The 16,175-nt window shown below is 38.9% G+C and overlaps 1 protein-coding gene across 2 annotated transcripts in view; it reads left to right on the top strand.

The window, feature by feature from the left end:
- The window catches only part of slc25a21 (solute carrier family 25 member 21), a 199,677-nt gene that overhangs the window by 148,335 nt on the left and 35,167 nt on the right, over positions 1–16,175 (top strand). For both annotated transcript variants that reach the window (XR_016091634.1, XM_088925608.1), the window contains exon 4: positions 1,128–1,211. Coding sequence is in view for 1 of the 2 variants with exons in the window: in XM_088925608.1 (XP_088781734.1) it covers positions 1,128–1,211 (84 nt within the window). In the remaining variant the exon portion in view is untranslated. The remainder of the gene's footprint in view (positions 1–1,127; positions 1,212–16,175) is intronic.

The raw sequence follows: 16,175 nt of genomic DNA on the forward strand, positions 1-16,175 counted from the left end.
CAGCTCCCCACTGCCATGATCGGGACAGCGACCCGATGCCAGAGGCAGCATTGTAAAACACCGTGAAGCAGCTTCTGTTAACTAGCCAGGCCTATCCTGCTCTGCTGCTACTCTAACTGGGTTTGCGAAGGACTATTTCATATTAAAAATTTACACGTAACCATAGAAGTGTTACTAGCGTGTTCGCTAGTACCAGCCAGCAACAAAACCCTGCTGTAAAAAAAGTTAAACTAATTGGTCACCTTGGGTTAAGTAAATGTTTCAAGTTCTCCAATGCAGGGGATGTGTTGTAAGAGAGTCCTGTAAAAATTTACATAAAGGCATGCAGGTTGTTACAATGTTACCGAATTCCAGCCTTAAGCAGGTTTTGCCTTCATAACATGGCTGTAATTGACATCGTATGGTTTTAGACTGGGGGAGAGCCCCATTGGTCTTCTTCATAAAAAGAAAGCCAGGGAATACTGGCTTATTTATTATTTCCAACTGCGGTTAATGCACAGGCCGAGTGGATGCTCTCTAAAAAAAAGAAAGAAAGAAAAAAAATGAGCTTATTTACATGTGCCTTGTTCTTGTTCGGTCAGTATTGAATTGGCGTGGTTATCAAATGTCATTTGATGATCACTGAATAAAAAAAACAGTTACACTTGCGGCAAGAGTCCTTGCTTGTTGGTAAATGAATCAAGAGGTGAAAATTAAGTCCACATTGGAACCATAGCAAATCATCAGGCCAAACCATCCTAGTTTTTGTGAAGTTAAGCGCACTAGGGGGCTTGTGACTCCCCCCACCATGGAGGGGATACCAGTCTATTGCAAGGTGCAACGCTAGTCCCCTCTTTTATAGCTGGGCTGGCCGTAGCTACTGGGGAACCTCATCCAAGGGTATTACAGCAGCATTCGCATGGGAACGGAATCATAAAACCGACAGATTACCTGCCACATTAGGCCACCCCCACTGAATTAAGGGGGAAAGCAAAAATCTGTTTAATTTTTATACTTTTGAAATTGCTTTCTCATTTTAGGGACTGAAAAGCTCTTTATATCCTTTCTTAGAACATTCTCACTCATCAGTCCTACTGAGGAATTGTTATGCTGTCGTAATCACTCATTATTGTCTCATATTTTTCCAGGTTTCAAATCCAGAGAGGGAGAAGTGACCCAAACAGTTACAAGAGTCTTGGTGACTGCTTCAGGACCATATTCCGGAATGAAGGGTACACTTTTTACCTTATGTCTGATTTAAATCATGAAATGAACTTTATATTTACGGCCTAAGTTACGGCCTAAAGTGAAGTCAGTCAACATTCAACTGTAATTTCACTGTGTAGTGTAGGTTACTTGGGCTTTATTATGACAACAATAGAAATTGCAGTTCTAAATGCAAAGCACTTTTATGGAGAGAGAAGGGAATGGATTGGTGCACATTGTCACTTCAGAATTGTTGATGATGAGTAAATTCAAATGTAAGGTCATGCCAAATAAATGAAAGCTAATAAGATTAAATTTGCTGAACATTAACATTATGGATCCTGAAATTATTGCTTGTTTGGATCTTTTCGAAAAGTTCAGATCAGAGGTGTCCAATTTTGGACCTGGAGTGTGTCCACAGGTATTCATGGTCTCTGTAAACCAGCAGTGCCAGAAGTACTGGGAGAAGCTGTCAAACTGGTCCAGTTAAACTAGTAACCAGCCAGTTTAGCTCATTCAGAGCAGAGGTGGAATGAAAACCTGTAGACACACCAGCTCTCCAAAACCAGGGACCAGGGCTGGACTGCTGTGATTTAGGTCTTTTCAATCATATCGTCATGAGTCTGTCGATCCACTGCTGGATGAAGAGCTTCCAAAGATTCTCCCGCCTGTGTCTTTGGGTGTTCTCATCCAGCTGGCTCTTATAAACATTCTCTAAACATAACATAGTGTTACCTTATAGGAGCTCTTCAGGATTGTATTGGTTTCTTGGGATCCAGTTCCCAGTATCTTATATTCCTGTTCTTGTTATGTATTCTGCTCATTCTCATTTTTTGCACTTATATGTCACCACTAAATTCAAATTCACAAAATGTGGTCATGTGCTTATTGGGGCTATTTTCTGTTTTTTACAGATTCTCAATATAAATAAACAGGTGTCTAGCATACTTCAATCAAAACCAAAGTGGTGTTCTATTACTTGGGAATACATTTCTTATTTAGAATGATCTAAAAGGGCTGGGGAAAGTGCTGATTGCTTTGAGTCGTGTTTATCATGCCACAGACAAATGTAAGAACATGAGAAAGGTTACATACAGGGAGGCCTGTCAAGCCCATTTAGTGGTTAGTACTAAAACCTTGAAGAGCTAGTGTGGTGATTGCACATGACTATGGTGTGACAAATGTAAAATGTGCTCAGGTAGTTTAGATATTCCTATGTACAGAGAACAACTGACATTATGCATCTCTCAGTGCATGCTCAGTTTTGGGAGTGAGAGGGGAAAGTTATTACCCTTCAGATCCTTATCACTGCCCTTCAGCATCCTTGTTTTTGTTTTTCCCAATGTCTTGTTTACTCAGCACTGGAAAACCACCGGCTTCTTATTTTTTCCAAAAGAAACAACATACGTCTTGTTCCAAATCACCTGCTGGGCTGTGTTGCCTGTTTGTGGATAGGGTCAGGCTATAACGTGTCAATGCCCTGAGCAACAGCAGCCATGACAGCTGTTTAGCATGTCAGACAGAAATGGATCGAAGGTTCCATTATAACAACACTTCCTCTGTTACCATAAGCACAAGCTCTCAATCGCCAGTGAACTGATAGACCTTTTTGTAAACTGTTTCTCATCAAGCTGGTATCTATGGCCTTCATTATGTTTCAGAGGGGTTTTGTTTGAACATCACTACTGTTTCTGTGGTGAGTGTAGTAGAATATTGAAGGGATTACCCTTTGCAAAGTTTTCTTGCCACAAAGTGTCAGATCTTGAGAGTGATGTGGACACTAGGAGTAGTAGTTATAGGAAAATCTTAGCTATTGCATCACCACCCTGATATAATGTTCCTCTTACATTATAAGACAACTGTGACAGCACACAAGTCCACTGGCTGCGAATTCAAGAGAGATAGCACTTTGGCTGTACTTTAAATGATCCGTGCTTTACTACTAGTTCTCCAGATTATACCAGAATGGGACTTGAGTAGTCTTTCTCTCTGATTTAGACTGTACAAATTTGAAACATTTAAAGCATATAGTATACTATATCATAAGGTATATTACTGCAACTTGCCATTGAAAGTTTAGATATCGCATCTTTTTCTGTGCTTTTGTAGACCTGTACTGTTATAATTGCTGTGCAGGCCATAAAACCAGCAACAGCTGACTGCCTTGTATGGGATTTGATTTCTATAATGTTTGAAGAATTGAAATTCAGAGAAGCCACAGGGCTGTGTTTATACAACACAGAACATTTCCATCACGAAAACAACATGTGCATTGTGTTGTTAGTCATTGAATTTTTATGTCAATTGTATTTCTTAATTTGCATTTACCATGTGCATTGAATCATGTCCCCTAGGTGTATATGTGTTCCCCAGCTTAAGAAGTATTGCAGCTTTCCAGTAATGTCTTGTTCCTAGTTCTACGATCTAATGCTTATTAAGTGCAACTGTTACTATTGTTACTGGCACTGTAATTTACATTATGTAAATTGAGTGTTACTTTTAAGAAATGCTTTTGATTTAGTTCAGAAATGTAGTAACATTGGATGAATAATGTTTATAGACATACAAGTGTACAGTATAGATTAAATAATGTATATCATTTCAATCACATACTCTTATGTGCTGTGTGCTAGCAATACCGCAATATTTGCAACTTATTAAGTACAAACTCCTTGCACAACTCTTCACTCTCTCAAGAGTTTGAAGTCACACAGAAAAAAGTATTCCTACAGATGAATAAGTATTTTAAGGATAGTTAAATCATAAAATTAAACTACTACCATTTCTGATTTTTGTATTTCAAGTCCCAGAATATCATTCTCCTATGTCAAAGAAGTACTGTATCCTCCATGCCCAGGCCTTTGGACTGTTCTTCTGTTTGTGAAGTCTCAGTATTGCGCCGATCATTTGCAATGCACGGTACCAAGTTTCAGGAAGCTCTTGTAAACTGGAGCCTTGGTCTCCACAGAGGAACTCTTGGTCAGTATATCAATCAGTAAAGTCAATTGGTCTTGTTAATTTTGTTTTCATCTATGCTAGCAATGTATCTGGCAAACAATAGATGGAATATTCCTTCTAGAGACCTCAAGTCTGTTGGGATCCGCAAAAGATTTATCAGTGCGCAGTAAAACCATGAAAGCTGCATTTTTTAGCTGACCTTGGCATTTCAGCAGGGGCAGTGCACAGTATACAAACCAAGGCATATTTGGAAAAAGAAGAAAAAAAGTTCTCTCTTATTTATTTTATGGTTATGCTCAGAGACTGCTGTTTGCCTTTTTAAACTTTTCCAGTATATGGATTTTTTTTCCTTGGGGTTTCTGCTGCCAACAACATTTTGATTAATTGACATTAACTCTTGCATGTGCTGAAAGCAAACTACTAAAGTATAGTGATAATCAAAGTATAGGGTTAACCCTGGAATATGGAACTAGGTCCTTTGATTTCTAGTTGTACAAAATCTGGATGCAAGGAAATTTTTTGGGAAGCAGCACATTGTACTGGAAAGCTTACCCTGTTTTCATTGACAGTTTGCAGACCTGAGCTAAACCACTTGGGAGTACATCTGTTTATTGAGAGCTGACAGCTTTATAGTGTACATAAAACTGATCTGGTGTGAAGTGGGCAAGAGTGCAGGTTAACTCTGGCTCGTGACAGTAGGGAATTCTTACTGAACTTTAATTTCTCTTTCACACATGCACTATTTCAAGGGGCACATGACTATCGATGGGCCTCACTGCTCATGTCTTTTATGCTGTAAAAAGGCAGGGCCTGTGCATTAAATAGAACAGGTAAAACACAGATGGCTTCGCTTCTACGAAGTGTCTGACCTGACATACTTTCGATGCTGTGGACTCAATGCTACTTTGCTGAATCTTGTTTCCTTATGAATATGTAGAACCGAAGTTGTAAGCGTTGCAATTTTCAGATTTTCAGGCTAATAACTAACATACAGTGGGCCTAATGATAAATAAGCTTGCATTTATTGTTCATCATATTGTGGCTAAAGTGTGTCTTAAATCATACTGGATTGATCATATTTTTTCACCATTCAAGAGTATGTTAATCTCATTTAAATTCACACCAGTAAACTGCTGTGCATACTTATGTGCCTAATATACTCATTGACATACAGGCTATCAGTCTGGATGAGCTGTTTCATGGGAGGAATTTGATATGCAGGGAAAAAGAGTCTGCAGAAAATTACATGTAATGTTTTAAACTGAAAGCCCAGGCAATCTTTAATCTTCATAGATTGAAAACACCAAATTAAAGCAAGTCCACTTATCTTTTCCTTTATTTACTATAATAAACATAAATCAAACAGGCATGTAAGCTTCATCAGTTTTATAGCTCTCATCAATACGCGTTGATCACATAAGACATGATCACATAAGACAGCTATGAGAAATCACTAACGGAAGAAGCTTTTCAGCTTTTAAAACTGCATGTAGTAACCTGGGAAGATGAATTAACACAAATCTTTTTTTTGTCAGAAGTTGACATGTAAAATACCAGGATGAAGAAACAATCAGAGATGAGTAATTGCTAAGGTGCTGCAGGTCATTGTAATAAATAAACTTAAATGATACATCTGGATATGAAAATGTGTAATCTGTCACAATTAATTGGGCGTAAATGGTGAAAAGGGCCAGGTCTTGTTGGCCTTAGGTGAAACACTGTTATCATTTTGTGTCATCAAAACAGGCAGCAGGTTATCACAGTTATTAACTGTCAACAATGTAATTGCTAAGCCAAGCACTTTAATCTCACGAGATCTGAAGAGTGATCCATACTTTAAGGGGTGGAAGTCCAAACTGAACCTGAGCAGTTGTGACACAGTTCATATTTTCATACCCAGATGAACAATCAAATATTTTTTTATCATAATGGCCTGCCATCCCTTAATCAGTCCTCAAATGATTTTTTTTAAATGTTGATTTTTTTTTTAAATGTTGTCTTGCATAATCTGTCCAGGTTCAGGCATGTATTGTGATCATCTGACAAAGTTCATCTGGTAATATTTCAGCCTAACCCCACCTATTCCAGTTTACTTTTCAGGAGCTTGGCACTTTGTGGTTTTTTTATAAACTTTAATGGGATCCTGTCTAACTTTGGTTCTCTTCTGATATGTACGAAGAGACTTCTCGGTTGTAAGGGACAGATGCCCCTGTAGCTTTTGTAGTGTTTTTTTTTAATGTTGCAGTAATTGGCACAGTAGCACAGTGGTTAGCATTGCTCCATTGCAGTGTTGGTGCCCTAGGTTCAGTTCCTGGGGTGCTCTCTGCATGGAGTTTGTACGTTGTCCCCGTGTTTGCATGGGTTTCCTCCAGATGCTTTAGTTTCTTCCCACACTCCAAAGACATACTGGTATGTTAAATGGTTTCTGAGAAAATTTGACCTGGTGTGAGTCGATGCATATTAGTGTCTGTGTGTGTTGTACAATGAACTGACATCTTGGCTCTTCCGTGACCTTTTATTAGATAAAGCGTTTAGAACAGGGGTGGATGGATGTCATTATTGTAGGGATTGTGTGTGGCAGTCTGTCTGGCAAGGCAAATGAAAACACAAGCACAAGGATGTACCAAAAGAACAAAAAATGCAAAAAGATAGCAAAGAAAAGGAACCATTCTTGAGCAGAACCCAAAGAGGCTTCTGTCGCTTCTTACAAGAAGTAGCAGACCAACAATAAAAGCAACAAGCAGAGGTTAATCCCACACTAAAAAACAGAAAGAAAAGCTTGAGCTGTTGTTCTGGCACCCGAAGAAGTCTGAACATTGAAATCTCAACAGCTATTCCTGCTCTTCAGCGTTCCTGCTACGAGTTTCTGTGGCTTGGATGTGGAAATTATCTACCTTCTTCGTAAAAGCTATGTTTGTATTATGGGGCCAAAATTTAGTGCAAAGAGATATTTCAATTTCACTCTTTAAAGAAGTAATGTAACATCCATTTATTGGTTTATATCTAGTTTTCACCCTCTCAACTCCCCTTTGCATAGCTCTACTCAGAGCAGTCCATGTGTCATAGTTACTATTAATATCGGTCCTGTTCGAACTTTATTTATTAGTATTAACATCTTAATACAACCTTGTTGTCCAACAGCAAATTCATCATTGTAAAAAAACAGTCCTTGTATGTAAGTCATCAAGTCCTTGTATCTGAGTCTGTAAGTCTGCTAAACAGACCTAATTGTGAAACTGTATTTAATCTAGTTGAAAACTTTCATTGTTCTAATATTTTGAATGATCCCTTTTTTACTATCCAAAGCAGATTCTCCAGAATGTGAAAGTGGTGGGTAAAACAGTTATTGGTGGTGACAAAATAATCCTGATAACATATCAGAAACTCATCTCCTTTTTCTGCAAATAAACAGCTAATTTTTCAGTTTTAAAAATGCTGCATTTTGTTTGCTCACCTTTCACTTAACTGAATTGTACTGTGATGTCTGCTGTAGTTCACTCACACTGATGTTGCTCTGATGTGTAGAGTGACATCTTAAGATAGTGCTCATTGCAGTTCAGTGTATTATCCAGCACCCTGTTGCAATGCGAGTTTCCAACTCTCAGTCCGCACTTCCTCACTGCTGGAAGAACTCCCATAGTTTTCCCAGCTATAAAGGGAAATTACGCTTGACCACAAGACAGCTTGTAACGCCATTTATCCATCTCAGAAACAGAAACAGAGTATTGTCAGGTAAATATGAATTTCTTTTAAAACAATACATAAACACTGGAACAGTGCTGAAATAAATACCGTGAAAGCATCAAGCTTTCCAGAAAATCTGGATCCTGCCTGAACATGTTTTGGAGTGTGGTTCATCCAGATTAATAACCCAACAGTTACAAATTATTTCCCCTCTTATCTGACCTTTCTAACTCTGATTAAACCCTATCTATCAATCCAGAGACACTTTGGAAATCTAATTGATTGACACATTTAACTGACAACAAAAATTCCACTGAAAGACAATATCACACACAGAGGTGTTTTCCTATAAAAAAACACAGAATTGCAGAAGAAATCTGATGAGTCTATATTGAATTAAGAATGTGTTTTACTGTGTTTGGGAGAGACTATGTAGCCGGTCTGAAAAATCACCCAATAAAAGTACACTTAAAATATATAATTAAGTGGTTAATACCATCAGCAGTTTGTTGCTGTTTTATTTCTAACAGTGTGTGTGTTATTTTGCTATATTCTGTCTGCTTAGATTCTTATTTGCCATGCAAACCAAATGTTCCTGCATATACAGCTTCTAAAAAAGATATCCCTTGGCTTGTTTCAAAAGCTAACAAATATCGCACCACACCTGTTAGCCCATCCTTCAGAAGTTATAAGAAAGAACTGACTTTCCTACCTTTACTTTAGGAATGCCAAGTTATCAAAGAGACCCCATCCAGTGAAGCTAATTGCTCAAGAATAATTGAGCAATTAACATGTCTGCTGAGGAATTCTAGAAAATTAACTAAACATTAAGGTAAAAAGGAATTAGACCAATATTTTAATGACACAAACAAGCCAAAGAGAAAGGAGTAGTTATATGATCTATATATAAGCAAAGAAAAGTATCGGGAATTGTTTTCATTTGACAGATGTTTGCTTTGATGTTTTTCTTGGGGTAATTGGAATTGTACAGCCAAAATCGAATTACACTTACCTGAGTCCTTCATCAGGGAAGGTGCTGCTGTCTGAGGAAGGCCCACTTCCACATTTTACTCCCCCTCACATCACCTCACATTTGAAACGCGTCCGTCTCTGCTCCCTCTTGAAAAGCTCTTTTAGGTTTTAAGGGCATGTAATAAAACTTTTATTAAACCCTGCACTTGTCAGTACAGTGGAGTACATTCAGGAGTAATGGGCCTCTTTTAATGGAAGATAAATAACTGTCAAGGGAAATGAGAGAGTTAGAGAATTCTAACAATGGAATCTAATCATTCATTTACCATTTTAGATGTCTTTTTGTCTTAAATGCAAAAATAGTCTTTTGTATTCATATCCAGTGCCTGGAGATCATCTGAACTATCACTCCCTAGCATAAATAAATACACAATAGATCTTCATAGAAAAGATGGATCATTTTCAAATATCTACAGTTTAAAAAGCAACATATATCCCCCTTATATAAATCATGCATAGCATTGTTAAGAAGAGGAGTGTCAATAAGTATGCCTACAACTGTATATAAGTGCATGCAAACTGACATACGTAATGTTCCAGAAGTCACGTGTCGGCAAATTGCACACAGAAAGTTCACGGAATAGTCTGGTATCAGACAATGGTTTAGCACTAAATTTCACATCTACAGTACACTCTTTTAGTTTTTGCTGACTCTTTTGGAAAAACTGAGCCTATGTCTCTCACTGGGACACCAGAAGTGCAGAGAGAGGACTGGTGCTCCACATCACATTGAAACTGTTTCTAACTCTGTCTTCCAGCAGAATTTTTTGCAGGGTAAAAGTACGTCACTTCAGACCCTTAGCTCTCGTTCTTTAATGCCACTGTGACAATCAGGCTTTGAAGAGATTTAGGGGGCTTACTTAAATGTTCATCTTACAAAAACCTGCCGACCTGAAAGCAGATTCCCTCCTTCAGATATGCATCCACTTGTTCTCGGTTCATTGAACAGGTGAAAAATAGTTAAGTCCTCCAGTATTTTGTCAATATTTTTTTATGCAAAGTGAAGATGGGCTTTTCTGTATGGTGTTTTTCTAGCTGCTGGCTGTTCGACGGGGGTGTTGATTCAAAGCAGTGGAAAAATGACATGCTCGTGAGTGCACTCAGCCAGGCAGAACACTGCCTGAACACAGAGAGCTTCTGATGCATAGCTAATATCCACACTACTACACTCCTTTTCACTCCAATATTTTCCACTCTTGTCTCTAAGACTGTCGGAATTTCCAAATACTTCTGATATGTTTGAAAGCATCTATTCGTATACTGTACATATCATCACGAGAGTTCATTTTATTTTTTATTTTTGTTGATTCTGTCATTTTTGTAATTTATTTAATCATGCTATTTATTAACATTTATGAAAACATTTGAATTGATCAGTTCCTGGCTGGTCTTCCGTGTGTATCGCTTTGACTATGAATGTAGCTCTGCTGCTGGGTGTGTGCCTTTCCCAGTTTGTGCTCGGTGTGGCTACATAGATTTTTTTACTATGCCAAGCCTGTTCATTTGTCTGTAGTGTGTCTTGGTACATCTGATCCTTTCGTAAATTATGGCTGACGTTCTATAATATTCAGTTTCTGGGTATCTAATATGGGGACATACAATATATGTTACAGCCCAGTAATTACATTGCAGACTCTACAAACGCATACTGAGAGACACACACGCCAATGAGTGTGAATGGGCTGGAGGCAAGATTGGTCGATAAAGAGTAATTCATAACAACTAACACATCAGATGTTGGAAAAGTCTCTCAGACACGGGCTGTCAGAATGGCTGTCCTAAGGGTATGTCAAGGACAGGAGGGATGGCTTTAAGTGAGAAACTTTCTCGAATCAGCGTTTTAAGTCAGTGTTCTCTTTTGCCTTGGTGTCAGTTAAAAAGCAATTAATTTCTCAGAGCTGTCACTTGGGTTTTGCTGTTACTGCAGGTAAACATGCTTATTGAAGCACCAGCCCTGATAAAACGGCCAGCATGTGTATGAGAAAGACTCTTTTTTGTCAGCTCAAAGGGTTATACAGTACTTGACAGCACGCAGTCACTTTTCAACAACAGAATTAAGTGCACAAAAGATGGAGATTTGTGGTGCTTCATCCAAAAACCTCAGATTTTATCATCTGCAGCATCATAACATTTACCTTTGCACTCATGGAATGCATCACTGTTTACGACCTGCATGGGTTGAGGTCCTTTTTAAGATCTTCTTTTCTCTTTGTGATCTGGTAGTTGACTATTACATGTTTGCTTTTTCCTTATTTATTTTCAGTGCATTATACATGTACTGGATTCTGTAGCTAGCCCTTTGGTTCTTTAAATTAAGCCATTAAATAAATCCACTTAAGCGGTGGAGCTATTCATCTATCCTGAGACCAGGCTTATGCCGGTACAATGAAATTAATCTGCACTGTACCGTTGAATAATGCTTTCCACCTTTGCCATGGTCGCTTGTCTCCTTGCTGGCTGAATTTGGCAGAATCTAGTACATTTGATTAATTACTTGCACAAGAATTATATGCCTGCTTCACTGCACATCAGCACCCAAAGTCTCTGTCTGGTGGGAACGAACATGAGCAATGGCAAACACAAAATGTTCAATTTCCTTAGCAAATGGTCGTGTCAGACATTTTCAGATGTGAAAGTTAACCGCCGATGTGATTTTACATGCCTGCTAGGATTCATTTACATTCATTGTGCCCTCTCTGTTTCCCGTCACAGTGAGAACACATGTTGAAGGTGCACACTCTGAACTGGACACCACTGTGAGAGCTGACTCAAGTTGAAAAAAGTCCCTTCTCATTAAAAACGCGTCCAGTATTCACCTGTTTACCCTGGCCTCCCAGGTGACTTCATGTAGACAGTTAATTTATCATTTAGGAGTGACGTTTAGGTAAGAGTTGCTTTACCAAGAGTGTTTTTCTTCATGAGGGACTAACCTGTCAGACAAGTCTGCTGGAGTATGGGAAGTTACAGAGAGCCTGTCTCCCTGGTGTGAGAACAATGACCTGAGTCTGACAACGCACACTGGCTGCTGGCCTAGAGAAATAGGCTCAAATCACGGCTGACATGTGTGACGGACCTTGGCGTTACTGAGCTCCAGCCTCCGCACTTGCAGGGGACAGTATACTTTTTCCCAGAAGCCAGTTACCCCAGAAGTACATTTTTTAATTGTGGGTGGAAACTGGAGAACCTGGAGGAAAACCATGTAATCACAGGAAGAACATACAGTAAAAAAAACCACACAGAGAGCCCCCCAGGAACTGAACCTGGGGTCCCAACACTGCAATAGAGCAATGCTAACCACTGTGCTACTGTGCCAGTTACTGCAGCATTAAAAAACACTATTTCCAATACTAAATAAGCAGCTGGAGGGGTTGAAGTAGTGAAACACTGTGACTGATGTATCAAAAGCTACAGGCACATCTGTCCCTTACAACCTTTGACTGGATCCCATTTAAACTTTATAATAAAAACCACAAACTCCTGAATAGTAAACTGGAATAGGCAGGGTTAGGCTGAAATATTACCATACCACATGCCTGAACTAAAACCGATTATCCAAGAAATCATGCATCAAATAGCAACATTTTTTTTTAAATGCAGATAGCACCCCAGGAATCAAACACAGCGCTCCAGCACTGCAGGACAGTAATGCTAACCACAGCACTGCAGTTAAATTTGTGTAAATGTCAAGTTAGCATGTTTTGAAAATGAAACTTATGTGTACCCATCGTCCAGAAATGAAGGTACTGGATTGAGAGCTCACTTTCTTTGACCCGAAACAAAAACTGATTCTCACACAGAGAGGTGAACACTGGGAACTGTACACGTGCACTGAGAGCCAGAGGAGTAACCGGAAAACAGCTCTAAAAACAGCAACCAAGTGAGAAAGTAAAGGAAGTGTCACACTGCCATAAATTGGGATTATGATGGTAAAATCTAAAAGACTAGATGAGGGTGGTTTTCAGAAGTCATGAGAAAGAGAGACAGCGTGTTTTCAGCCACTGCAGAGAGCTTTGTCTTCTGCTCTGATCTGAACCATGAAGAGTAGGCAGTTACAGAGGTTAGACCAGCATCGGCCTGTCTTCAAGTCAGCCTTCCATGACGGGCGGGTAGTGGCAGCTCACAGCGAGGGGGTGGGGGGGTGGGAAAGGAGATTGTGAGGCCTAACTAGCAATGACAAGGCCTGCGAAATGGCAAGGAGCAAGGGCTTCCCAGGTAGTGAGAAGTGAGCTCAGTTCTCTTTCTCTCACACACACATGCCTGTTGAAAGGAGGTTGCGTGCAAGTTTTTCAGTTGCTGTTTACTCAGCAATCCTTCAATGGCAGGCTCCCTATCTGCAGTCAGCAGGTCCCATCACTAATGGGCTTCAGCCATTAAAAGCCGGTATGGCCTGACTTGTATCAGGTTTCTGAAAGGTGATGAATATGGGTTCTGCTTGCCAGGTTTTCTGTTACACCTTTGTCTTTTTTTTTAAATGTCATATTGGAGTGTTGACTTCAGTTCTCAGGAAAGTTGAGAGGAGGTGCTGATGAGAAGCGGAGCTCTAATTCGCTGTAGCATTAACAAGAAGGGTTTTTCGGCGCCAACGAAAGTTGAGAGAAAAAAGAAACCATCAAATGTAGGGTGATCCAGAGTAGACATATTAATAATGAAATACATAAGAATGTTATCCATCCATCCATCCATCCATTTTCTAACGGCTTTGTCTAATTCAGGGTCGTGGGGGACCAGAAGCAAAAGTGTGTATTTTGGGAGGAAACCGGAGCACAAAGAGGAAACTCATGTGAGCACAGTAGGAACATACAAACTCCACACCAATAGCACCATGGGCCTGGAATTGAACCCAAGGCCCCAGCACTGCAAAACAGTCATGCTAACCTCCGTGCCACCCTGTTTATCTTACGTATTATATATACAGATTTTAACATGCTAATGAAGATGCTGCAATTATTCTCTATTTTTGGATGTGGTATAAATGTCAAGATGTAATGTCTACATTGCAGACATACAGGCCCCTCCAAAAAGTCTTGTGACAGCCAAGACAAAAGTTATTTTTGCAATTTGTGTTTGTTTATTCATAGATTTATATGAATGACGGGTATAATTTAATAATTTACCCACACCTTCTCCCAGATAAGAACTACCTCTGGCTGCAGTAAAGGCAAAATAGCACAAATTATCACATTAAGAGTTTGATGAGCTGAATGGGTCGCAGAAGTTAACACCTCAAAGGGATGTGCAACCAAATGCACCTCATGCCCCTCAGATACAGTAGGTTCCAGGCTGTGGCGCCCCTTATTAGGAATAAAAGGCTTTCTGACAATGATTCTCTTTTTTACATTTGTGAGCTTCTTCACTGCAAATTGCCGAATGAACGTCAAGTGCAAAATTAGTAAGTGACTAAAGGGACGTTGGGAAAATGGCTTGTGAATCTTTTCTTTTTAAAAAAAAATCCATGTGCCTCAAACTCCAAATCTGAGCTCCAAATCTAACTCAAAATGCAAAGTCTCACTGATGTTTTTGGAACAGTTGGATACCAGCAGTCAACTTTGAACATTTAGGATGGTGGTTATAAACTCATCTTACTTATTTCACATCTGATAAGTACATGTAGATAGTACTCTGATGGCTGTGAACTGTCAGGACGTCTGTCTCTAAAGTGCCATGACCTTTTTTTGTTTCTGAGCATGGAAAGTTTGAAGAAATTGTATTGTTCGTTAATGGAGCCATACTTATCATGAAGTGCATCTGTTTACGAGAAACATAGGTATGACCTGCTGGTGTGCTATTTGTGTTTTTACCCTAACTGTCTGAGGCTAGCTCTGCCGAGTTTGACAGCTTCCATGATAAAGAGATAATAAATGGCTTTGTGCAGAACAGGAATGGCCTAGCTGCGTGATGAAGGGGAGGTCTCGCAACTAAATTGCTTAGTTCACACCAGGTCTCCAGATCAGCAGATTATATGCCAGTTATTCCACATACTGTTGCTATAAGATCAGAACAAGCGATATTGAACTAATTTACCATACTGCTGTTTGCCACAAGCATGCATTTGCAATTTCTCAGATTCTTAATAACTGCATCATAATAATTACATTCGAAAAGAGAATATTGTGTACGTTACTTTGAAATAAAGTAATACTTTTTGGATTAATGAAACATTTTCAATTAATGTCCTCCAGCAGACAGATGTATTACACTACTTAAATGTCATTTTAGGATGTTTTACCAAACACGTTCTTAAATAGGTTACAGCCTATTCAGAACTCAGGTGCTCAGATCATAAACAAACCTTAAATTCAGGATTAAATATTGCCTGTTTTAGCCTTAAATTCAAGTTAAATGAAAATACTTCTGCTCACTTTTAAGGGCGTGGACAGTTCAGTCCTCTGTTAATCCCTGTATAACTACTTTTTGTTTGCACTCTTCACACTCTGACCTTTCAGTTTCTGAAAAGAGACTCCAAACACTGAAAGACCAAGCTCTCTGTCATCCATATAAGACCTTTTAGCATTTTCAAATCCAGTCTTAAAAGTCACTTTGAATTCTGTTTCATTAAATGTATTATTTTGGATATATTATAATTAAAGTTGTGTCACAGAAGTATAGACAACAGTCGGCTTTGTATAAATTGATACATAATGAAGACGTGGTACCACTTACTTACACCCAAGGGCTAAGACCCAACACATCTTTTGATCAAACATTATACTTTATTACCCTCTAAATGTACACAAACAGCAAAGTCAAAACTGTTGTTGTTTCATGTTGTTGGTATTGGTTAATATTAATATGAATGAAACAAGTATATTATATCTTTTTAGGTAATTCTATGTATGTGTTTGATTGACCATATTCTAACAGATACTTTGTGTTGATACCACTGATTTTTAAATGATCATACATATTGGGATATATTGACATAAAGTAAATTACAGAGTATAAATGTCTGTACATGGGTGAATATCCCTTTAAACCTTTTTTTGGAATCATTTGATGTGCTGTGCTGCAGCCACTGTGAGTTCTTGCTTATTCAAACTTCAGTTTTCAGCATGTAAAGTACCCACACGCTGGGGTTCAGGTCTGGAGATTGACTTGGCCAGGGTAGGATTTTCCCTTTTTTCTGCTGTTGACCTCCATGGTTGCACTGGCCGTATGTTCTGGGTCACTTTCATGCAGTCTGGTGAATCACAGCCCAATAAATATTGAGCCTTTTCTTCTACCTGAGCAGACAAGATGTTTCTGTAAACTTGTGAATTAATAATTCTGCTGCCATCATGAGTTACATCATTAATAAAGACCAGTGAGCCAGTTCAAGA

Source organism: Atractosteus spatula, chromosome 9 (assembly GCF_055471065.1).
Source record: "Atractosteus spatula isolate fAtrSpa1 chromosome 9, fAtrSpa1.hap1, whole genome shotgun sequence".
Taxonomy (NCBI): domain Eukaryota; kingdom Metazoa; phylum Chordata; class Actinopteri; order Semionotiformes; family Lepisosteidae; genus Atractosteus; species Atractosteus spatula.